At 43.1% G+C, this 25,656-nt stretch overlaps 1 protein-coding gene across 7 annotated transcripts in view; it reads right to left on the bottom strand.

Moving 5' to 3' along the window:
- The window catches only part of OTOA (otoancorin), a 53,672-nt gene that overhangs the window by 11,531 nt on the left and 16,485 nt on the right, over positions 1–25,656 (bottom strand). For all 7 annotated transcript variants that reach the window (XM_080980950.1, XM_080980952.1, XM_080980949.1 and 4 more), the window contains 18 exons: positions 24,968–25,099; positions 23,777–24,012; positions 23,331–23,434; positions 19,625–19,731; positions 18,885–19,024; positions 17,173–17,296; positions 16,050–16,265; positions 15,634–15,801; positions 13,778–13,918; positions 12,866–12,921; positions 12,130–12,247; positions 11,326–11,399; positions 9,822–9,957; positions 9,034–9,224; positions 8,160–8,253; positions 6,931–7,063; positions 3,996–4,183; positions 585–740 (listed from right to left, as the gene is read on the bottom strand). In XM_080980950.1, coding sequence (XP_080837076.1) covers positions 585–740; positions 3,996–4,183; positions 6,931–7,063; positions 8,160–8,253; positions 9,034–9,224; positions 9,822–9,957; positions 11,326–11,399; positions 12,130–12,247; positions 12,866–12,921; positions 13,778–13,918; positions 15,634–15,801; positions 16,050–16,265; positions 17,173–17,296; positions 18,885–19,024; positions 19,625–19,731; positions 23,331–23,434; positions 23,777–24,012; positions 24,968–25,099 — 2,514 coding nt within the window. The remainder of the gene's footprint in view (positions 1–584; positions 741–3,995; positions 4,184–6,930; positions 7,064–8,159; positions 8,254–9,033; positions 9,225–9,821; positions 9,958–11,325; positions 11,400–12,129; positions 12,248–12,865; positions 12,922–13,777; positions 13,919–15,633; positions 15,802–16,049; positions 16,266–17,172; positions 17,297–18,884; positions 19,025–19,624; positions 19,732–23,330; positions 23,435–23,776; positions 24,013–24,967; positions 25,100–25,656) is intronic.

The following is a 25,656-nucleotide window of genomic DNA, read 5'->3' as shown; positions in this document are numbered from 1 at the left end:
CAGGCTAGCAGGCGGGGCCCATTACTTGCACCATAGGAGCCTACACAAAACAAAACACTGTTGCTGTAGGTAAGTTTTATTTTGTTTTTTTATCTTATATTTTGGAAATGTACATCCAGGGTTTTTTTCCCTTTAAATTTTTTGGCCCCCCCCCCCAAGAGAGTGGGGCCCTAAGCTATAGCTCATGGGTAGGCAAACTAAGGCCCGGGTCCAGATCCGGCCCATCACCTTCTAAATCCGGCCCGTGGTCCAGGAATCAGCATGTTTTTACATGAGTAGAATGTGTCCTTTTATTTAAAATGCATCTCTGGGTTATTTGTGGGGCCTGCCTGGTGTTTTTACAAGAGTAGAATGTGTGCTTTTATTTAAAATGCATCTCTGGGTTATTTGTGGGGCATAGGAATGCGTTCATATTTTTTTCCCCTTCAAAATATAGTCCGGCCCCCCACAAGGTCTGAGGGACAGTAGACCGGCCCCCTGCTGAAAAGGTTTGCTGACCCCTGCTATAGCTTGTTTAGCTTACACATTAATCCATCACTGATGGCAACCACCCTACAGTGCATTCACCAATTGGACACACTCACCTGCGTAGGGCTCCATTCTGTTTGGGGGCTGAGTGCCACAACGGTATCAATAGAACCCAAATCCAGCATTCCAATTTCAGTCTCATTTAGCACTGCAGCAATGTGCCCAAGGGAAACTATGTGGTAGTTCTTCCAGCTTGTCAGGGGCCCCCAAGACTTTAAAACAACAACAACAATATATTGGGGTTAGCCAGGAATTCTCCCAGGGCAGAAGGTGTGACACCTCACTTTTTTAAAAGATAACTTTTTAAAAACAAATTATCATTTAAAATCAATAATACGGCATAAAGTAAACAAAGATCACAGCCACACATAAGGGGTAAAACAAGTAACATTAGTTTTTATAAAAATAAAATAAAATAAAATAAAAACAATGGTTACTCCTATTTGCTGGGTTGACATATGGAACATGAATGGAATTTATTCTAAGAATATAACAAGAAATCTACATCTTTTGAAATACCTGATGAAAACTGCTAAGAATTTAACATGTCAATTATGCACACATGCCCCTTACTTTTATTTGATATTTGGGGAGGTGTGTGTGTATAATTGTTTTTGTATTATATATATTTTTTAAAAACTGTAATAATAAGACTAAAAACACAAAACAAGTTCTCCTGCAAAAATTATTTCAGAGCTATGGCTGTCTTTTGGTTTGAGCTTAACAATGTAGTTTTGCTAAAAATACCTGCTGCCTGAAGGATTATGCATGGTTTAGTACATTACAGAAGTAAGCACGTATCTTCCAGCTGAGCACAGCTGGCGCATGCTAATCTTGATGGTAATTTCTATGGGCTGGAGAGATCTCCCTCTAAGGAATTTTTTTCAAAAAACACTCAGCAAGCAGCTTTTGACTCATGACAGCAAATCATCGGATCAATCTTGCTGTTAAGATTGAAGTGGCTTTGGCTTGTTCTATGGTTGCAGTGTTCCTCCCCGCATGTAAATTGTGGCAGCCACTGGCTTTTTTCTTTTCTTTCATTGGGGTGGGAGCGGAAACTGTCAGATTGTAAGCACTGTGCAGCCCTGGGAATCTGTGGTTTCCTCGGAGGAGGAAGATTAGGACACCCCATCTAGGACCTTCACACTGCCAAAATAAAAAAATCCTTCCAGTAGCACCTTTAAGACCAACTAAGTTAGTTCTTGGTATGAGCTTTCGTGTGCAAGCACACTTCTTCAGATTCTTCAGGTATCTGAAGAAGTGTGCTTGCACACGAAAGCTCATACCAAGAACTAACTTAGTTGGTCTTAAAGGTGCTACTGGAAGGATTTTTTTATTTTGACTATGGCAGACCAACACGGCTACCCATCTGTAACTTCACACTGCCAGTTAGAGATGGGTGAATATGTCAGTGTTGGTTTCTCTCAGTTTCTCATCTTTCCAACCTTAAATCCAGCTCTCCACATTTCCATGTTAATTTGCGATCTTTTAAAATCCTCATGAAAAGTCACCACCATTTTAGTGCAAATTTCTCCTACACATGCAACTCCAAATTCACATGGGAGTGTAATCTGTTTTGAAACAAATATTTTAAAAACTGTTGGAGATGCCGGGGATTGAACTTGTGACCTTCTGCATGCAAGGCAGATGTTCTACCACTGAGCTACAGCCCTTCCCCATCTAGGACTCAGCTACATTATTCATGTTATGCTATAACTGTGTTATAAACATGCAACACCAGATGGCGCTGTAGAGCACAAAACTTTGTCTATACGATTTTACATAGAGTTTTTCTTTTTCTTTTGTTATAACGATTTAATTTATGACTTATTTATAGTGTGCTTTTCCCCCTGGGTGTATATCCAGCCCTAGTTTGGCCTTAAGTCAACATTCAACCTATTGCCATAGATCTAGGATACCAGAGTCTGTTAGGGAATGGCAGAAATGAATAAACGGTAGTATTCAGATAATATTTGGGATATGAAGGGACAATACATGCAGCAGAACTGGGACAGACAAGAAATTCCTGGCCAGGCTAGCTAAGTTCAGAACAATTAAGGATCAATGGGGAGCCATTAAGGGCAATAGCTATCATTCCCCGCCTGTTGCGAGAAGTGGACAGAAACAGGAGGTTTGGGAGGCTGCCAAGGTGATGGGGTGATGTGATGTCACAGAAAAATTTGTCCTTTTTGAAATTTAAAGGTGTTCTGGGAACAAGAAGGAGGAAGGCAGAACCATCTTGGCACTGGCTGGAGGAGGATTCACCGAGAGACTGGGAGCAATGGCTGGCTGCTGCTATGGACCCCATGAATCTTGGAGGGGAGTGAGAGACTGTGGGAGAGATTCATGGGGTCTGTGAGGGGATTCTGTCAGGAGGGTTTGTTCTGACAGGTGGTAGAGCTGAGGAGAGCCGAGAACTCTCAGTATATGCTCTAAGGTTCTGAATCGCAAAATACTGTTAAAAATAGACAAGACACAGTCCCACATGATGTTCACAGGAAAAAGGATCCTCAGAGGGAATACTCTGACAAAAAAGGGCAGTAGTGATTTTGAGGCCAAGGAGGGTTTGGGGGTCTGTAAGGGGAACAGGCCAGTTAAAAACCTAAGTTCCTGAAGTGTGTGTGGAGAAGTCTGATCTATGGAAGATGTGTAAAAGTAAGTAACCTTAAGCCTGAACAGCATACAGCCTATAACTTGAGACAGTACAGTGGTGCCTCAGGTTACATACGCTTCAGGTTACAGACTCCGCTAACCCAGAAATATTACCTCGGGTTAAGAACTTTGCTGCAGGATGAGAACAGAAATCGTGCAGTGGCAGCGCAGCTGCAGCAGGAGGCCCCATTAGCTAAAGTGGTGCGTCAGGTTAAGAATAGTTTCAGGTTAAGAAAAGACCTCCAGAACGAATTAAGTACTTAACCTGAGGTACCACTGTATACGTTTTAATAAAAAGCAACAGCACTGCTTGTTACATTTCTGTGGAAGAAGAAGAACCAAAACTCCTTGCTTACATCTGTTATAATAAAGTTTGTTTGCAACCTGTTTTCCCAAAAGAAAAACCCACTGTCGCTCGTGATTCATTCTCCACTGGGGATTTCACCTAAGAGAAAGGGAAACTGAGGCCTGGCGCAGCGGTGTTAGGGAGAGAGAGGGCCGATGTGCCATTGCACCATCCCTCCATTGAAAGTTTTAGGCATAAATATGTGCCCAATAAATCATATTTCCTAAAGACACTAGATTCTGGTGTGCCTCGATTTCTCCAACGGAAACACAACCCTGGGTTAGCGCCAGGAACCCCCGTGGAATCTTGCTGCTGCTCAGCAGAGATTGGGGGTATTTTATATAACAGTATTTTATGATACATCTGCTGCTCAAAGCGGGAATCACTTGACCCCACTAACCACCCTCAAGCTCAAGTAAATGCACATCTAAGGAAGTTTGGTAAAAAAACAACAATGCTTCATAGCTACCTCCTTAGCTTTCTCTTTCAGCGCAGCAAGCTGAGAGGTATCGAAATGGACCACAGAGCCAAGGAATTCCACAGTCTTGGCAAAAGTGCCCGGATCCATGCAGGCCAGCTCTTGGGCTGACCAGAACATGTTGGCTTCTGATAATTTCATAATCTCCTCTGAGGAAGGTGCCATGACGTCTGCGCAATCTGGTACAGAAGAAGATATATTCGCAGAGAGGTTAATCACCGACACAAACTCATTGACTGTAATGCTAGGCAGTAATTAGATCGTAATGCTAATCTTTTGCAAGATTACTGCCATGTTGGGCAGGGTGGGGGGCAGCAACAAATTCCATTACAAGGCAGGTTACTACCACAGTGCAGATGTTTCATTTGACGCTTCGATTTCTCTAGGGGGCGAGAGGGGCTCATCACCTTAAACTTCCTGTTACAGGGCTCCATGTGCAAGAGTTTTTGCCTTGGATATCCCAAGTGCATTTGGATTTCAGCTATTGCCTATATTGAATAAGTTAGGCTGAGATAGCTTAGGCCAGGAATGGGAGACCTCTGGCCTAGGGGGAAATTTGGCCCTCCAGGCTTCCCTACCTGGCCCTTGGGATTCTCCCCAGAACAAACCATTAAGTATAATTGTACATTGAAATGGAAAATAACTTTGTATGTGCATTGCACAAGGTGTAACATTGTAAAAGTCCATTGAAGCCAGGCGTGCCAAGTAGGAGGGGAGCTAGGGGGCCAGCCCCCCTGAAAAATTTCAATAAGGGGCTGGGGCCCCTCAAAGTTCTGTGGTGGCTGTGCACAAGTGACACTGTGTCATGTGCAAGGGACATCAGCACGCCATGGGGTATGTGAGCGCACTGCAGGGTGTGCTGACGTCATGCATACATGCTTGGGGTGTGTGCACACATGGCATGCGGCTCAACCCTGGCCCCCTCAACCACAGGGGCAAGGTGGCACGAGTGATTGAAGCTAAGCAAGGGCAGCAGAGACCCTTACAATTGATAATTAACTAAGAATGTACCTATCTCTGCTCCTCTGTGTGAGGTGTTCAACTCACACAAAATGGAGATTTGCAACTGAATATCTTTCTCATCTGATCTAAAGTCAGTGTTTGTTCTGTGCTAATGACTCCCTCTCCAGGAACACAGCCTTAGGCTGGAATGCCGGCTGTGTGCAGAGGGACAGAGCTTTGGTTTTTCAGTTCTGGATGAAGTAATTTCATATTTCTAAGACGCTGTACCTGTGCTTGGACAAGCACATGATATGATGCAACTATTTGGATGTAACGTTGTTTTGAGTGTCTGTTTTGGAACAAGTTCTGTTAGTAAAGCTTTTGAACCATATTTTTAGACTGGAGAATTTTTATTTCAAGGAGAGTCAGTTTTCATTTATCCTAATGCTTCCAAAAGTGAAATAATAATAACTGCAATACACCCTCTCTCCAAGCCACACCCTTCGGTGGTCCAGCTTTGTAGTGTACTTCAACATTTTTGCCTGGCTGGAAACGTGTCCTTATACTCTGATAATGCTTGCATGCATGGAAGATAAAGAAGTGTGTGTGTGTGTGTGTGTGTGTGTGTGTGTGTGTGTGTGTAAAAACTGGGCTACTGTAAAAAGGTAAAATTTGCATTCCTTTCTCCACTCACTTTTGCCTCTGGTCTCACCCACCACTTGTATATGGCCCCCAGAAGCTTGCCCTTAAGGGAATGTGGCCCTTGAACTTAAAAAGCTTCCAAGCACTAGCACTTACTGGGATGCATCAGCCAACATCTTAAAAAAAAAATCGGTTAACATCTGTCCGAGCCCTTAGAAAAGTGTGGCTTTGCATTTTAACTAAAAAAGGAAGCAACTTTGCATTGGGCTATCTCCTGTAATAAAGTAGAACATCACAGATGCCGATTAGGAGCCGAGTTTTCCCCCACTAAGGAAATTACAGCAAGGATGTACCAAAGAGATTTGTACTTGGAACGGAAGCGAAAGGAAGGATTTGCTTCAATCAAACAGAACTACAGAAGCCAGCAAAACATTCTAACAAGATTGTGTCTGCTGGGCCAACGGAGGGAGGGTCAATAATAAACAAACAGTAAATCTGATGTCGTACTAGCAAAAATCCATTCATCATCTGTCAAACTGGAATAGCTTCACATTTTTAGAAGCAAAAGGGGGGATACTCCACATCCTCTGATGTAAACAATAAGCATGAAGAGGCAAGGATGGACAAATTTGTCAGTGTTGGTTTCTCACTGACCTGCCTGCTGTCTCACCCCTCTCTGTAAGCAACAGCGCCCCACCTGCTGGGAGGCTAATACTGCAGCTCCCCCCCACCTGGTGAGCTACTTCTCCTTGCTTTCTGTTTTTCTTTACGAAACCTAGTACAGTGGTACCTTGGTTCTCAAACACCTTGGTACTCAAACAACTTGGAACCCAAACACTGCAAACCCGGAAGTAAGTGTTCTAGTTTGTGAACTTTTTTCAGAAGCCGAACGTGCTCCATTTTGAGTGTTATGCTTCTGTTCTGAGTGCCACACTTCTGTTTTGAATGTTACGCTGAGGTCTGTCTGTTTTTGCTATTTCTTTTGCGTTTTTGTTTGTGCAGCTCTTTTTTTGTTTTTGTGACTGTGTGGCACCCAGTTCAGCTACTGATTGGTTGATTGTGTGACTGCAGTACATTGTTTATTGCTTTCATTTTATTGATCAATTGTCTTGTTAGATAGTAAAATCCATGCTGTTTTAAGGGTTGTTTTTGCATTACTTTCTATGGGAAAGTGTGCCTTGGTTTTGGAACGCTTTGGTTTTGGAACGGACTTACAGAATGGATTAAGTTTGAGAACCAAGGTACCACTGTATAAATATTCATTTGAGACAACAGACAAACAAAGCCAAACTCAGCAGCAACTTTTTTCTGCTATACAAAGCCAGCAGTGCATTCTACCTACCAGAAGTCAAATCAGGTGTTGTCCCTGGGATGCTGGAATTGTGGATAGATTCAAATTGAGCCAAAAGCAGCTCCTCAGTTGGCAGAACTGGCCCAGTCATCTTTGATGCTATTTCCGAGATGATATCAGGAAACTTAAAGGAGAGGGAGGGACAAACTAAAGATGGTTATTATTATCATGCAAGGTGCACTGGCCGAAACGACATATTCTGCCAACTATGAAAGGTGAAGGAGCCCTGTCTTCTTTTGCATTAGGCCACCCTAGATAGCAATATGCTGCAACATTTTGTTGCAGGTCCAGCTTGTCATGATTAATAGCCATGAATTTGTCTGACCCCCTTTTAAAACCATCTAAGTCAGCCGCCCTCACGACATCCAATTTCAGTGAATTCCTCAAATAAATGATGTGCTATGGGAAGCAGCAATTCCTTACTGTCAATCCCAAATCTATTGCCCACTCATTTCCCACAAGTTCTAATGTAGTTCAAGAGAGAGAGAGAGAGAGAGAGAGAGAGAGAGAGAGAGAGAAAACTACCGTATTTTTCGCTCTATAAGATGCACCAGACCACAAGACGCACCTAGTTTTTGGAGGAGGAAAGCAAGAATTTTTTTTTCCTGAATCTCAGAAGCTGGAACAGCAAGAGGGATTGCTGCGCAGTGAAAGCAGCAATCCCTCTTGCTGTTCTGGCTTCTGGGATAGCTGCGCAGCCTGCATTCGCTCCATAAGATGCACACACATTTCCCCTTACTTTTTAGGAGGGAAAAAGTGAGTCTTATAGAGCAAAAAATACAGTACATACCTCTATCCGCTCTCTCTGCACTATGTATCATTTTATTACAATAAAAAGGCAAGTATTTTTTATTTTCAAGGCAAATGTTGCATCTTGCAAGGACTCTATATATACTATTAAGTGAACTCATCTGAGTGTGGGTCCCTCGGAAGCCAAAATGGCACAACTGAAACACAAGTGTGTGACAAAGTGTTGTCAAAGGAAGTAGCACCCTTGGGTGAAACTCCAAGGTTTTCTGAAGTATGGGGGGTGGGACTCAAATAGCCCATTGAGGATAGAACTTGCTCAGTGGCTATAGAACACTGCCTGTTGGGGAAGGGGATGAAAAGTAGAGGGGAGGGGGAATGGAATGGCATATCCTGGAAAAGGTCGTCACTGGCTAGCTGGAATTGAGAACAGAAGCACTCCAAACACACCCCAGCAAGAATTCTGACAGTACCTTTTCCACGAGGATGTTTAATTCAGCTTTTGGCAAAAGGGCTATGAATGATCCAACGTCCCGCATGCTTTCAGCTGTCCAGTTTCTTGGGGAACTTGGAAATACATTTTGGAATATGATGTGAACAAAGAAATCTCAGAGCGTGCCACAATGCCGAAATAAATGATGTAGCAAATGTACCAATAAAATCCATATGCTGGAACACAGCCAATAGCTATGCAAAAATGCCCTTTTGTTGCTTTCTTTACATAAGATCTTTTAAAATTATTACTTAGACATGTGTTCTACGGACACCACTTCCCCGCATGCCTCTACTGTAAATTGTGAGATTCTCCTGTGTCCTGATTGAAGAAAGTGATCAACTTTAAGGTGAAAGTCCTTTGTCATTAATGGTTATATACTGTGTGTTGTTAAATGAATACAACAGAATTAATTTTTTTTAAGTGTCAGACTGATTTATATGCTGCTACACGAAGATTCGGGACGCGGGTGGTGCTGTGGGTTAAACCACAGAGCCTAGGACTTGCCGATCAGAAGGTCGGCGGTTCGAATTCCCGCGATGGGGTGAGCTCCCGTTGCTCGGTCCCTGCTCCTGCCAACCTAGCAGTTCGAAAGCACGTCAAAGTGCAAGTAGATAAATAGGTACCGCTCCGGCGGGAAGGTAAACGGCGTTTCCGTGCACTGCTCCGGTTCGCCAGAAGCGGCTTAGTCATGCTGGCCACATGACCCGGAAGCTGTACGCCGGCTCCCTCGGCCAATAAAGCGAGATGAGCGCCGCAACCCCAGAGTCGGCCACGACTGGACCTAATGGTCAGGGGTCCCTTTACCTTTACACGAAGATTCAGAGCAAAACCCTCCCAGATTATTCTCTTACCCGTGCAATTCAATAAGTCTGCGCTTGATTTCTGTCTTCTGATCATCGCTGAGATGATGGCATAGTCCGAACTGGTGAAGGGCTGTTGCCATCGCTTCCCGTGAGATTCCTTCACAAATAAACTCCGGGGGTAGATGGCAAATGAGATTTCCAAGTAAGTCAATGTCATATTCATCTATGGCCGAGCCGTTCTGAAATAAAGAAGCCAGTGCTGGGGTGTGTGTGTGCAATTGTGATCAAGCTACAAGATGGAATGAGTTCTGAAGAACCGCTAAAAACACAGAGAAAACAACCATTAAAAACAGTTAAGAAAACCTAAGGGTTTCTTTCCTCTGGGTATTATGTTGAGTTCCTTTTCCCCAGCTTCCTTCCTGGTTTTCTTTGTTGCTGCTGCTTCAATGAGCTAGTTTGGGTTGTTTTGTATACAGTGGTACCTCGGGTTAAGTACTTAATTTGTTCCGGAGGTCTGTACTTAACCTGAAACTGTTCTTAACCTGAAGCACCACTTTAGCTAATGGGGCCTCCTGCTGCTGCCGTGCCGCCGGAGCCCAATTTCTGTTCTCATCCTGAAGCAAAGTTCTTAACCTGAAGCACTATTTCTGGGTTAGCGGAGTCTGTAACCTGAAGCGTATGTAACCTGAAGTATATGTAACCTGAGGTACCACTATATTATGTTTTTTAAATTGTTATTTTGTATGGGGTTGCCCATAAAAGACTTGGAGAGCCTGTGCGGACCCCAAAGTGGGACATACACATTTTAACGAAACAAAATAGTGTCATATTCTTACCAGACAGTCTTGCACTTTTTGCAGAATTGCTTGTTTCTTCTGCCTATTTGAAACAAGACGGTCAAGTTCAAGCTTCCCCAGGCTGGTCACAAAAGGGGCACAGAGAGGTCCTGAAATGGATTCCAGATACTCAGCACTAGAGGAAAGATTTAAAATATCGGTTTTGGGGAAGAAGAAACTAGGATCTTTAGAGCACTACATACTAAAATTCATTCATCAGTGTACCCCACTTTTCCCTTGAAGGGCACTGTATGACATACATTGGGTTCTTATGGCCCAGAGATGAAGAATGTCTGGTTCCGCCAGATGTTGTTGGACTGCATCTCCCATCAATCTTAGCCATTGGTGATGCTGACTGGGCATGATGGGAGATGGAGTCCAGCAACACATGGAGGGCAACAGGTTTTCCCTACCCTGGTATGTACGTAGATATATAGGATTGTGGCTTCACAGCAGGCAGCAGAAATCTTTATTTCTGTTCTCTGTCTATCCAGGAGCCCTTGTGTTTCTTTAATGTGTGGGACAGATCTGAGTGACAAGCAAATGTTACACACTCTTATAGATGTAGAGCAGCCATTTCTTCTTTATCCCAGAATCCTATGAGTGTAACCTGAAATCTATAGCATCTGAGAGGTATTTTCTTTCAGTCTGCCATTGCCATCTTGGAACTATTTATCATTCATTCATTTATTGCATTTCATAGAATCACAGAACTGTAGAGTTGGAAGTGACCCCCAAAGGTCATCTAGTCCAACCCCCTGCAAGGCAAGAATGTCAGCCAAAGCATCCATGGCAGATGACCATCCACCTCTGCTTAAAAACCCCCAAGGAAGGAGAGTTCACCACCTCTCGTGGGAGTCTGTTCCACTGCCAAAGAGCTCTTACTGTCAGAAAGTTTTTTCCGAATGTGTAGTCAGAATCTCCTTTCTTTTAACTTGAAGCAGTTGCCTCGAGTACTACCCTCAAGAGCAGGAGAAAACAAGCACACTTCCTCTTCCATATGACAGCCCTTAAGATATTTGAAGATGGCTATCATATCTCCTCTTTTCCTGGCTAAACATACCCAGCTCCTTCAAGTGTTCCTCATAAGGCTTAGTTTCCAGACCGCTGATCATCTTGTTTGCCCTCCTCTGCACACCTTCCAGCTTGTCAACATCCTTCTTAAATTGTGGCAACCAGAACTGGACACAGGACTCCAGGTGTGGTCTGACCAAGGCAGAATAGAGTGGTACTATTACCTCCCTTGATCTGGACACTATACTTCTATTGATGCAGCCTAGAATAGTGTTAGCTTTTTTTTGCTGTTGCATCACACCGTTGACTCATGTTAAGCTTGTGGTCCATTTATATCCCAACTTTCCCCCCTAGAATCTCAAGGTGGCATACATGGCTCTCCCGCACCTCATTTAATCCCCCACAACAACCCTGTGTTTTTGCTTTTTAATGGACCAACAAGGGTACCTTTGCTTTTTATTAAAATAGGTGTGCGTGAGAGAGAACTTACGGAAGCACTGATAAGAGATAGGGAGGCACAGATGCATTGGAGAGTATCCAAAATTTCCAAGCCAGACAATTGATCTGCAAAAAAGACATCCTTAAATCATTTTTAGCTATATGTGATTGTCGAGGAGCAATGGAAAAAGCAGCAGCAGCTATAATCCTTGATAGGTTTGTTGCTCATAACTTCCGGACAATATCCAGACGTACCTATCCATACCACACCTTCATGCAACGTAACATAACAGCACTTAATGACATCCACATAACATAGCAGCACGTAACACAACATCCACATATGTGTAGATGTGCTGCTATGAAGATGTGGGTCATAACACCAGACTCCCATAATATAACATGACACCACATCCACATAACATACCAGCCAAAGTCACACATCCATATACAAACTGTGGCCAATGACTGGTTTGCAATTTCTCAATGACTCACTTGCAAATTAAGTCCCACTTGGAAGCACAATTAGACTAGTGTGCAAAACCCAAATTTGGCTATCCACCAGATTTTTGCATTCCTTTTATTGTTGCAACACGATTCTTGTCCGTTTAAGCACACCAAATTGCGTACTTCTTTCAAAATCTATTTGAATTGCATATTTAAATATATTTTGAAAGAAGGCAAACATATAAACGTTATTTTGAGGGCATTAAAAAATGAATAAATCTCAGAGTAATGCAGAAACGTAACAGAATTATGGTAAAAGCTTCAGAAGGTGGTGTTGGCCTGAAATAGACCCACCCACCCTGGCGCTAGCTTCTGTTGAACACAGAATAATGGTGCTTTCACATTTTACCTGATATGGCGACAGCAGGTGAAGATTCTTTTCAAAAACTTTGAATGTGTTTAAAAAAGAGACTGTGCTCATACTCTCAAGCTGACTGCACGTTACTCCTTTCACCAATTGGCTGATGCTGATTTGAAGAAAGCATAGATACTTAAGTAATTATATGACCCAACATGACTTGGCACGTTTTACAGTGCAATTCTATGTATGTCTACTCATATGTAAGTCCCATAACATTCAGGAAGTGTGCTGAGAAGTGTATCCAGACCATCTTTATTTTGCAGATGGGACTGAAGTGCATAGCGTAAATTTAGGTTGGGTAATTAAAATTAGTGCTTTTTTCTGAAAAATATGTTTAGGGGTACTCTCATTTTCCTAATCATATTGAAATACTGCCCCTCAATGAGGCCAAACTTAGATTCACAAAATATTTAGAGGTATGCATACCCCTGTGTACCCCCAGAAAAAAGCACTTATTAAAATACATTAAAGTGCTCAGTTGCCCAACTCAACAAATCCACTTTTTTAAAATTGGACTTTTTTGTGGTTTGTAAATTAACAGTTAAATGCACTTGAATGGTGTGGGACGAACAAAGGGAAAATTGCTTCCTGCGTGCTGTTACTTCCATGGTGATGCTCTGCCTATAGAAATTTCAGGCATCTGAACCTCAAAAGAGCAAGAAAATAATACTTGCAATTGTGGCTCCATAAGGATGGAAAGGTAAGGGTCAGTGTGAAATCATACCTTAAGAGGTCGGGAGGAGGGGTTTTCTTTGACAACAATTCATACAGAAACAAGGCCTGAAATGAAATGAAAGTACTGAAATCAAATTAGCTGCACACACACGGAATCTGAAACAAAACTGTGCAGGGCATCGCCAGTCCCTAAAGGAATGCTACTCTTCCTCACTTCATCTCCCAATTTCAGTTTTCTTCCCTTGCTATACTTAGCTGACATCGTGACATTCAGTACCTCCCAGAAGCTTGCAGGTTTTTGCCAGGCTGCTTTGGGATTTTTCTGCATACCTGGTCTGCACTTAGGAATACCCAGTGCCGGATTTACATATAAGCTAAACAAGCTATAGCTTAGGGCCCCCAAAAAATTTAAAGGGAAAAACCCTGGATGTACATTTCCAAAAAATAAGATAAAAAACAAATAAAATAAAACCTACATACAACAACAGTGTACTGTGTTGTGTAGGCTCCTATGATGTAAGTCATAGGCCCTGCCTGCTAGCCTGCTCCCTAAAATATCACTGGTTTGCTCATTTCTATATATAGGGTATCTACATTCTGCATGGACTGGTTGCATGACAACATGTACAAATGGCTTTAGATACCTATTAGGCCCATAGATTACCATATAGCAGGGATAGGCAAACTCTGACCCTCCAGATGTTTGGGACTACAATTCCCATCATCCCTAGCTAACAGGACCAGTGGTCAGGGATGGTGGGAATTGTAGTCCCAAACATCTGGAGGGCCGGAGTTTGCCTATGCCTACCATATAGCATATATTCAACACAAAAAACAGCGACAATTTGTTGTTGACAAAGGACAGCTGGACATATAAAGGGCTACCGTCAGTAGCTTAGGGCCTCATCAAACCTAAATCCGGCCCTGGGGATACCTGAGAGATATTTGTGTTGTTAGTTACCTGACTTGGCCTTAATTCTTTGTCTTTCACCAGTGAAGAGTTCAGTCCTTCCTCCATCCACAAAGTAACAAGTGACACCTCTTTAAAAAAGGCCCCTTGCATATCGGCAATCACTGATATCAGTTCCATGGATTCGATCATCTACAGAAGAAGCACAAGAGGCAATGCTAAGAAGAGTCCTGATGAATCAGGCCAATGGCTGTTCCAGTCCAGCATCCTGTTCTCACAATGGCCAACCAGATGCCTGTGGGAAGCCCGAAAGCACACCAGTGCTCTGCCCACCAACAACTGGTGTTCAGAAGTGTTACTACCTCCAAAAGTGGAGGTAGAACATAGCCACCATGGCTAGTTGCCTTTGATAACTTTATGAATCCTCAAAACTTCTTTTAAAGCCATCCAAGATGGTGGCCATTTTCTTGCAGTGGCAAATTCTCCACAGTGTCTTATCCCAGTTTACATCACTTGCTTTAACTGAACAGCTGCAGCTCCCTCAGAGTTTGCCCCAAACCCAAAGGCAACAGTACAAGGTATAGCTTATTTGGAAGTTCTTCTGACTGAACTCAGTGGGACCTAAGCCCCATCTGCAAATATACAATTACAGCAATATCGTACCATTTTAAACAGTCGTGCTTTCCACCAAAGAATCCTGGGAATAGCAGAAGAAGAAAAGAAGAGTTTGGATTTGATATCCCGCTTTATCACTACCTGAAGGAGTCTCAAAGCGGCTAAGAATCTCCTTTTCCCTTTCTCCCCCACAACAAACATTCTGTGAGGTGAGTGAGGCTGAGAGACTTCAGAGAAGTGTAACTAGCCCAAGGTCACCCAGCAGCTGCATGTGGAGGAGCGGGGAAGCGAACCCAGTTCACCAGATTACGAGTCTACCGCTCCTAACCACTACACCACACTGGCTTTGTTAAGGGTGCTGGGAGTTATTAGGGGTATACATAATCAAATTATCAAAAGACAGAAAAATCAACACATTTCTTTTAAAAATGCACACATTCCAAACAAGAGAACCAAAATGCCAATTACCTGTGCAGCAAACCTGCACAGCTTTATTAATCCAAAAGCTTGTCCTGAATAGTAGGAAATGTTTGCATTCTTTCACCTGGCCACAACCTGTAGCCATGCTCTGTGCCAGGGGTGAGGAATCTCAAGATGTTCTGGACTACAACTGACATCATGCTGGCTGTGAGGTGGAAGTCAACAACATCTGGAGGCCTATAGGATTCTTACTGATAAGCTCCTCGCTGATAAAGTCTTGAGAACTTTAATTGAAACTGTTTATGGAATGTTTTACCTGTTTTAGATTTTTAAAATAATAATAATAATAATAATAATAATAATAATAATAATGTGGATATGTTTGTTCCCTCAGGAGGTAGGACAGTATATAAATTCAACAACGAAAAACAACAATAATTTTATTCCCTTTTTTGGGTTAGAGAACTGCATCACAAAATTCAGACAGAAAGGATACCCGTGTTTCTGTTTGTGTATGAAGGCTCAGCAAACTTTTTCAGCAGGGGGCCAGTCCACTGTCCCTCAGACCTTGTGGGGGGCCGGACTATATTTTTTTTTTGGGGGGGGAATAATGAACAAATTCCTATGCCCCACAAATAACCCAGAGATGCATTTTAAATAAAAGGACACATTCTACTCATGTAAAAACACACTGATTCCTGGACCGTCCGTGGGCTGGATTTAGAAGGCGATTGGGCCGCATCCGGCCCCTGGGCCTTAGTTTGCCTACCCATGGGGTATCATTTTGGAAAGTGCGAACCCACGTGCGAAATGTCAAGTGAACTGGATTTCTCCACCAACTCTACTCCTCCCACACAAAGATCTGCAAATACCTTCCGGAGGATCCCTTGGTGCTGTGCTGGTGACAAATCTGATGCACGTTGCGCCAGTGCGCCTCTGACAACCTGAGAGAGCTCTTTGGGACTCATGTTGTGGAACGCCTGGGTGCTGATCCCAGTCGCCAAAGCACCCATTTGACTTATATTATGAAACGACAAAGCCTGCATGAAGAACAAAATAAATGCACAGCAGCCGATTAACAGAGTATAAGACTGCATTTGGACAGTATGCATAGGTTATATGTAAAATCTCCAAGCTTGTTTTTGCACGTCATGGGCAGAAGGCTTTTGAGCCACTTGCACTTTATATTGTACTAGCAGTCTTTTACCTGGCATTGCCTGGGTACAATGCAGAGCAGTTCTGAATAGTTCATTTTAGATTCATTTTACAACAACATCCCCCAAAGTACCTTTTCATACATCAGGTATTTGCTGGATAAAATCATGATCTGGCTTTTGGCCCATCCAGAGACTTGGTTTAAGGTTGGAATAGCATTGTGCACAGCCTCAGGTGAGAGAGACTCCAACTGGCTGATAGTTAGTCCCACAACTGCGTCCGAGAGTGACCCAAGAGTGTCGTTCAACGTCTGATTTTGCATGGCAATGTCAAGAAGTTGGGATTTGAGCTGAAACAGTTTTTTTAAAAGTGTGTTAAAGAACTGATCAGAAGCTAAAACATGTATGCTTTCTGAGGCTAACTTTCCTTTGTTTCTCTGATCAATAGCAACGTTTGCTAAACAGACATTCTCAACAGGTGTAAACACATAAAGGCCTGGGTCGCACACCACACTGAACCACAGCAGCTGTAGTTAGCAAAAAAGAATGTTTGCCGTGTGGAAGAGTGCTAGGCGTTCTTGTAGGCAAACTACACAAGTGAGAATAGATCTACCCAGTTGTCTTGCTAGTAATTAATGGAGCAGCAGAGATATTGCTCCAGAGTAGTGTTGGTACATTCGGTCTGGCCATTGGTTTGTTGGTAATATGCTATGGAGAGCAGAAGATCTACATCCAGTAGAATGGAAGCAGCTATGCCAGAACCATGTAGTAAACTGGGAACCTCAATGAGACACAATACTTTCTGACAGCCTATGTAGGTGGAATACATGCTTGATAAACAAGTGAGCTATTTACTTGGTGGACAAGATGCAAGATATGAAATGGGCCGTTTTTGCAAGCAAGTCCACCACTACCAGGAATGTACTGTGCCCACCTGGTAGGGGAAGATCTGTGACAATATCCAAGGATATACTATTCTAAATCCAAGAGGGAATTGGAAAGAGATGTAACAACCTAGGTAGTTTGTTGGGTGGATTCTTGGTTTGCCGGCAGCTATCATGGCTGGGCATGGTGCTCCATGTCCTTCGGAACCCTGTGCCACCAAAATTCTCAGGTGCCCGAGTGGACAGTCTTTTACAGAACCAAATGACCAGCAGGCTGGCTATCATGACATGACACTAAACTCAAATTTCTGTCACTTCCAAAGTCCTTCCAAAGTGATGAAATCATTCTAGCAAGAATAAAGTCTATACCCACCTTCTGAACATCAGCCTGGAAACCCCTCAGCTGGTTACATTTAATCATTTGATGAAGCAGTACCCGGGCCACATTGGCATCCATCTGTTCCAGGCTATTGTAAAAACAAACCAGCAAGCCTAACCTGCATGAAAGAATGTGGAAGTGAGTTGGCAGCCTTCCCCTACTGAATGCCCATCACTACAGTGCAGCTGGGTAGCATAGGGCAGTGGTTAAGAGACTGAGTTATAAACCAGAAAGTCCTAGGGGGTTAATAATGCTGCCCTCTCTTTTAGAGTTGTTGTAAGGCTCATACAACAGCGGGTGGCACTGTGGTCTAAACCACTGAGCCTAGGGCTTGCCGATCAGAAGGTCAGCGGTTCGAATCCCCACGATGGGGTGAGCTCCCGTTGCTCGGTCCCTGCTCCTGCCAACCTAGCAGTTCAAAAGCACGTCAAAGTGCAAGTAGATAAATAGGTACCGCTCCAGCGGGAAGGTAAGAGGCGTTTCCGTGTACTGCTCTGGTTCACCAGAAGCGGCTTAGTCATGCTGGACACATGACCCGGAAACTGTCTGTGGACAAACGCCAGCTCTCTTGGCCTATAGAGGGATATGAGCGCCGCAACCCCAGAGTTGTCCGCGACTGGACCTAACGGTCAGCGGTACCTTTACCTTTACCTTTAAGGCTCATAAGAGGGTATAATACACACAACGTGCCTTCCATACTCTAAGCGCACTGTATATAAGTGGTACTGTTTTATTGGGCAACCAATCAAAGCAAATTATTTTGAATCAAATTACATGTCCAGAAAAATCACATGACACAGCCCTTCTGGGACTGTACCACTTCAGGACATATAGCAGGGGACAATTGGCTGGTTGAATACTCTCCCACATTATTATACAAAGCCCTTGACAACTTAGGACCAGTTTACCTATGAAATGACCTTACCCCACATGCGGCCACTTGATCTCTTTGAGCAGAAGAACTGACACCACTACAGATACCACATAATACCCATTCCACATTTGTAAGAACTCAATCATTTAGTGTGGCAGCACCTACACTTGAAAATCCCTATTGATATCAACCAGGTGCCTTCACTGTACAGTGGCACCTCAGGTTAAGTACTTAATTCGTTCCGGAGGTCTGTTCTTAACCTGAAACTGTTCTTAACCTGAAGCACCACTTTAGCTAATGGGGCCTCCTGCTGCTGCTGCACCGCCGGAGCCCGATTTCTGTTCTTATCCTGAAGCAAAGTTCTTAACCTGAAGCACTATTTCTGGGTTAGCGGAGTGTGTAACCTGAAACGTATGTAACCTGAAGCGTATGTAACCCGAGGTACCACTGTACTCTTTTCGGCACTTGCTAAAAACAAATTCTTCTTTAGACAAGCCTACCCAGGTGCTTAGAAAGTTGAGGAATTATATTCTTAGTGTTTTAACTTTTGTATGTTTGAAAGTACTGTTGCATTTTTTTTCTTTATTTTCTTGTTTTATTTTTTTGTAAAATATGTTGAGGTTGCTGTTGTTGTTGTTTACAGTCAAGCAGTGTAGAGATTTTATGAAATAAAATAAAAATAAGAGGACCCATCATATAGCACTGTGGGGTCCAGAAGAGAACAGTTTTTCCATGACTTGATAACAATCCTTGAAACACTTAGCCTCATCTCTCTCCTCCTCACCACCATGCTCAACTTGCAAAAAATACAACCTTGAGAAATATGACTTGCCTATAGATAGTTGAGGTGTTTCTCATATCAAATCCTGATGCATTTATTCTTTCCAAGAAAGCCAGCGAAAGATCCGGTGTGATATCATACACGGTATCAAGCTGTTTTGTTGCATTGTCATAACTAATGAACAATCTCATCTAATTAGAAGAGAGATTAAAGGTGTGTTATCAGGACTGAACTCAGCAGTATACACTAAATGTTCATATTCCATATGATACCTATCTACATCCCCTCCACTGCTCCCATTTCCCTCAATCTCTGCCCAGCAAAGAAGAGTCTTGCATTTTAGAATGCTCTTGATAAGACCTGTTGCCTTGGCTAATTGGATTTAACAACTTATGTGTTCTAAACAGAACACTGTTTTTAATAATAAAAATAAAATATCTACATTTATATTTTGTTTTCCTAAGGAGATCTTACTTTTGTTCAATGTTTGTTTTATTAAACAATAAAAGTGTGTGAGAGCCAGTTTTGACCTATTATAACTTCAAGAACTGTTTTTTTAAAAAGTAAAGATCATTACAGTTCTGTGGATTTGATTACTACTAGAATCTTGCTTTCTTTCATGAGTGATATATCTATATTTCTCTCTCTTTCTCTCTCTGTGTGTGTACTCAGAACTCAAACTGGTACTGTGATTGAAATCCAGAGTAGTACTTGGAGCCATAAGAATGACATCAACCGTGCCTTATATATTCCAAAACCAATATTCAGGTGAGTACTTCATCATTACTTACTTCATTAGGGTTAATTTTTGTGATTTCTTCCAGTGGGAGGTGAACCATATATCTTCCTAGGATCCACAGGTTGTCTGCACTGACCCACGAAGTAGAATGCTCCGGTTCTGGGGACACCACAAAAGAAAAATGCTCATAGCCAAGTGAGCATCATTACTACTATAAACGAACAAGTTGGCCTTGCAACAAAATGTTACAGTGAAAAGTGCTTCTATTCAGGGCTCTAGCCAGCCAGCCAGTCATGCCATTTTCAGTGCCCTCTCCTCCCAGTTTTCTGGCCAGCTGTCAGTAAACATTCTGCAACTGCTGTGCATGACCTATTCAGTTTCCCTCTGATTTGTTGGGGGGAGAAAATTTATTGTACTTTTGCAAACCTTGGGGTCCCCACTCCCACAACAAGCCTGCTGATACCCGCCAGGCACTCTTGTGCATGGGGATCAGGGCCGGAATTAGGTTTGATGAGGCCCTAAGCTACTGAAGGTAATGGAGCCCTTTATATGTCCAGCTGTCCTTTGTCAACAACAAATTGCCGCTTTTTTGTGTTGAATATATGCTATATGGTAATTTATGGGCCTAATAGGTATCTAAAGCCATTTGCACATAACCAAATTTGCATTTTATCAAAGTAATTGTTGAACTGAAATACAATTAAGAAGTATATTAATAGTGAAATAATTATTAAGCTCTAACTTAAAATGATTGAGTGCCCATTACTTACATCATAGGAGCCTACACAACACAAAACACTGCTGCTGTATGTAGGTTTTATTTTATTTGTTTTTTATTTTATATTTTGGAAATGTACACCCAGGTTTTTTTTCCTTTAAATTTTCTTGGGGGGCCCCCAAGAGAGTGGGGCCCTAAGCTATAGCTTGTTTAGCTTATACATAAACCTGGCACTGATGGGGATGGTATCATTTTGGCAACGTAAGGAACAACCCTTAGATAATTAGTTCACTATTAGTATACAGAATATGCAACCTAAAGTCAAAACTTGGGCAGCTGCATTTTGAACTTCCTTCAAAGGCAGTCCCACAGGATTACAGTAATCCAACTGAGCAGATCTCCTCATTTCTTTGGAGGCAGGGTGATTGATTCCAAGGGCAGATTTCAACCAGCAGTGATCTATAGCTTTTGCTCTGGAGCCCTCTGCTGGATTCATGTGCAGTTCTTCCTGCCATAGCTCCTAGCATTGATCTAGATATGCTGTGTAGACAGTTGTATCGATCCGTCCCAGGAAACAGTGTCCAGAATCCATATGTCCATTGGGAAACATATTTCCCAATAACAGATTATCTTCTACCTCATTGCAATCTTGTAATTCTTAGACAATTGCCTACAATAAACCATGGCGTGAAAGACACGGTTATTCCCCCAGAAAGATAAACAAGAGGATTTGTCTCTGAGCAGCCGGAAGAGGAGAGGCATGCAGAGGTCAGAGTAAGGATTTTGAGCAGAGGGAGGTCCATTTGCCATCATTTGGCCACACACACCAAAGGGAAGCTCACTACCAGACCCTCCAAATGTCCTTATTTTCCAGGGATAGTCCCAGATTTACAGAAGCCGTCCTGGTTTCTGATTTGATCCCAGAATGTCCCGCTTTTCCTTAGGGCATCTCTATTTTCATCAGAGAAATGTTGGAGGGTATGGAGTTATGTGACCCCTGAGCCAAGGAGATAAGTAACTATACAACCTTTAGAAGACATCTGAAGGCAGCCCTGTACAGGGAAGTTTTAAAAATAATATTTAACCACTGAGTCTAGGGTTTGTCGATCCGAAGGTCGGCGGTTCAAATCCCCATGATGGGGTGAGCTCCTGTTGCTTGGTCCCAGCTCCTGCCTACCTAGCAGTTCGAAAGCACACCCAAAAAGTGCAAATAGATAAATAGGTACTGCTCCAGTGGGAAGGTAAACGGCGTTTCCGTGCGCTGCTCTGGTTCACCAGAAGCGGCTTAGTTATGCTGGCCACATGACCCGGAAGCTGTCTGTGGAAAACGCTGGCTCCCTCGGCCCATAGAGCGAGATGAGCACCGCAACCCGAGTCATCCGCAACTGGACCTAACAGTCAGGGGTACCTTTACCTTTACCTTTAATATTTTTATATATGTGGGAAGCTGCCCAGAGTGGCTGGGGCAACTCAGTCAGATGGGTGGGGTATAAATAAAATATAATAATAATAATAATAATAATAATAATAATAATAATAATAGTAATAATAATAATTAAATAAAATAAAATAAAATAAATAGAATAGGACATCCCTATTTTCATCAGAGAAATATAGAAGGTATGCACTACACCCGATGTAGCCTGGAGCAGGGTGCGTGGAGTGCATGGAATGCATGGAGTGCAGTTGATTGCTAGGGTTGCCAGGGCTGACCTGAATTCTCCAGATTTGCTGCTCCCCCACCACCTGCTTCATGGCAGAGGGAGGGCTTGAATCACCAAGTGGGCAATAGTGCCTTTAAAAAGAATGATTAAGAAGCCTGTGCATGCAGCTTGCAAGGAGCTGGCTGAAAATTATTGCATAGACTTACGGTATCTAGGCTCACTGACATGCTCTCAGAGACTGTGGTTGATGCTTAGCTCAAAGTGTCATGCTTAATGACATCACCAGGAACTGCCTGCTCACCATGACATCACTGGGGGCTATCCCCTGTGGCATCCCCAGAGGCTGCTCCTAGGTTTCAGGTTTGGGCTCTGAAATCTCAGGGTCTGGGGTGCTCCTGACCCAGCAACCCTATTGATGGCTGAATGGGAGACAGCTAAACCCTAGAGAGTGAGAGGCTAGGGTGAAGTCTTCAGGTTCAGGGGACAAAATGGCTGCTGTATCTAAAAGAGCAGAGAGAGAGACAAAATGCCATCTAGTCAATCCCCATTGATGGTGTTATGTACTAAGCTTGGATCCTAGAACAATAGGCAGGTAGGATCCTAGAATGCAACAACTGATTGGCCTGCAGGAGAAGACCAATCAGGCTCCAGGAGGGAAGCAGAATCAGCCAATCAGACGGGATTCATTATGTAAATAATGTACATAAAAGCCTGAGGTTTGGGGGGAAATTCAGTCACTGTTTTACAAGCTGCAGTAAAGAGCATGAAACCACTGCAAGACTCCGAGTATATTTCAGATGGGGAAAAGGCACCTACATCAGTTCCAATATACCACATTCACTCCTGGCGAGAAGCTCTTTTCATCCCTCCTTTGTTCAGAGAGAGAGAGAGAGAGAGAGAGAGAGAGAGAGAGAGAGTGGGAAGGTGGCCAAACTTGACATCCAATGAAATTTGAGCATGTTTAAGCAGGGTGGGGGGTGTCAATGCAGAAGAGGCAGGGCCAATGCAATCAGAAACTCAGCAGCAGTCACCTGTGCATTATAAATTTTTGAAGGGGTATTTCCTGTGATTTTTGTAAGCACCATATGAGGAACAGGTGAGTACATTGGGGCATATGGGTGCCACATTGGTAAGCCCTTAAAGCAGTAGGTCCCAATTAGTTAAGTACTGTGGAACCCCTGTTTTTGAAGAGTCAAGCCATGAACCCCCTACTTTTGAAAATGTTTATATCTCTCTGCTAGTTTTAGTTATGTGAATGGTGCCACGGACTGCCTGGGTGGGTTACACAAAATCCCTGTGGTCCTCCGACCACCACTTGGGAACCACTGCCTTAAGGGATGTATATGGCACCTGTTGGTTGCTGGTATTCAACCTACCACTGGTATTGTAGGATTTTTGTAGGATTTGTGTCATCCAGTCGTATAGAGCCTTTTGTGCATTTGCTCCTGTTCTGTCATACAGGTCTCTGAACACAGTTGATCTGAAAGAGAAAAGCAGCACACGATGGATGGATTTGACTGACTTTCCTTTCATTAGCCTGTCAGCCAAAATTCTCCCTCCTCATCCTGCTTTCACCCTTGGTCAAAAGATTCTATATTTGTGAATTAAATCACCCAGCACATTTTTATAGGATTGAGGGTTTGCTTTGGTTGACTTGCAACTTTGGTTGACTTGAAATATAGATTATTTCTATATTGATGTTGGTATTCATAAGCATTCATATTCATTTAACTTGCTATTCATATAGGTTATTTCTATACCGATGTTATAAAATAAAACCACTTGTTGCCTTGATTTATTTACAGCCAGAAAAGTAACTTACAGGTTTCGAAAAGCATCTTCTTGCAGATCGTTTGGGAGCCTTGCTATGGTGTGGCGTTGCAGGTAGGTCATTGATGATGCCTGAAGGACCTGGCTTAATATGTCCACACATTCCACAGCGTTCAGCATCAGGAAGCACCTTTCCAGAGTAATGAGGAACAATGTCCTGTTTCCTCCTGAACTTTGGAAAATCCTCTCTCTTATGCCGGCCAGATCAATAACAATATTTCCCAACTCCTGAAATCAAAGAGTGCAGCTGTATCAATGGCTATCAGTCATAGGACGTGGTCATGCAACAAACCATTGCAGGTGTTCCAGCTAGTCAAGATCTTTTGCCACACACACCTCTTTAGATGGGTAAAAACGTAAAGGACCCCTGGACGGTTAAGCCCAGTCAAAGGCGACTCTGGGGTTGTGGCGCTCATCTCACTTTCAGGCCAAGGGAGCCGGCGTTTGTCCACAGACAGCTTTCCGGGTCATGTGGCCAGCAGGACTAAACCACTTCTGGCACAATGGAACACCGTGACAGGAAAAAGAGCGCATGGAAACGCCGTTTACCTTCCCGCCACAGTGGTACCTACTTATCTACTTGCACTGGCGTGCTGGTAATGATGAGGCTGTCACCAAAAAAACACAATGACATCAACACTGACTTGCAAGTAAGGAAGAGATCAGGCTAATAATGGCATAGGTTCAGCAGCAAGCACAAGGTCCAGAAGTCAAGATTCTGAGGTATATGAGCAAGCCAGGGGGTTCATAACTGAATGGAAGCTACAAAGATGTCCCAGCAGTTGACACGCCCCCTCCAGCCAAGCTTTTAAAGACCTGTGGAATGAGCTCATTCACGGGACTCTCTCACCCTATGGGTCTACTCAAGGTGAACACCTGCACTCCCTCTGGGCAGATGCACTTGATTCCACATCCAAAGGCTGTGCCTGCATCTCAGTCTTCCTGCCTTCAGCTCTGCTGCCACCTACTCCTTTTCAGACCTCCCTCTGGTTGGTCAAAGCCCTCCTCTTTCCATGATGAGGCTCTGCTCTCTGCTGGAGCGGCAGAGGAGGCAGCTGGGACCTCCATCTCTGACATGTAGAGTCACAAGGGGAGCACCAGGTGATGGCACCAGCGTATGTAAAAGGGAATCTAGGCCAAGACTGCTCCAGTTTGCAGCATGCTTTAACCAAAACCGATTTACCAAATGCTCCTGCTTGCTGCCGAAGAGATACTTCATTGCTGTTTGAAAATGTGGATGATTCATCTGTTGAAACTCTGACAGCAGCACTTTGGGGTGGTATAAGAGGTTGCCCAGGTAATTTTTTACAGACACCTGAAAAACAGGGTAGAGGGGTGGAGAGGATGGATATAACTCATTCAAATATGATTCACCTTGGGGGTTTTTTATGAACTTTCACACTGAAGAGAGACACGGTCATAGATCGGGGCGAGGATCAATGTTTTTTTGCCAAGGCCCAGGTCCACATCTGTCAAGGGCTACATACTAGAGCTAAAAGTGAGCAGGGCACTCCTTCATTTTTTCTCTTTTTCTGCAGTCCTTTCTTTCTCTCTTTGTCTCTCTGCCACCCGCTTTCATCCAATTTCCCTCTCCTTGCCATGCATTTGAAATTAGGCTGTGTATAACATTTTATTAATTTTCAACAATAACAAAAATAAAAACAATAACAACATCAAAACAAAACAAAACAAAACAAATTGACTTCCCCCTAGTCCCTTTCTTGGTTCCATTGTTTATTAACATACTATGTGTCCATTGAAAAGTTATAAATCATTTCAATTGCTTATGGTCCATTCATAATTAAATTACAAGTATTTTCAAAACCCTGCTAATGTATTAACCTGTGTACATTGCTTCTGTATATATGCAAT

Source organism: Podarcis pityusensis, assembly GCF_964106645.2.
Source record: "Podarcis pityusensis genome assembly, chromosome: 14".
Taxonomy (NCBI): Eukaryota; Metazoa; Chordata; class Lepidosauria; order Squamata; family Lacertidae; genus Podarcis; species Podarcis pityusensis.
Note: the sequence above shows the minus strand (reverse complement) of the source record. Positions and strands in the feature narration are given on the sequence as shown.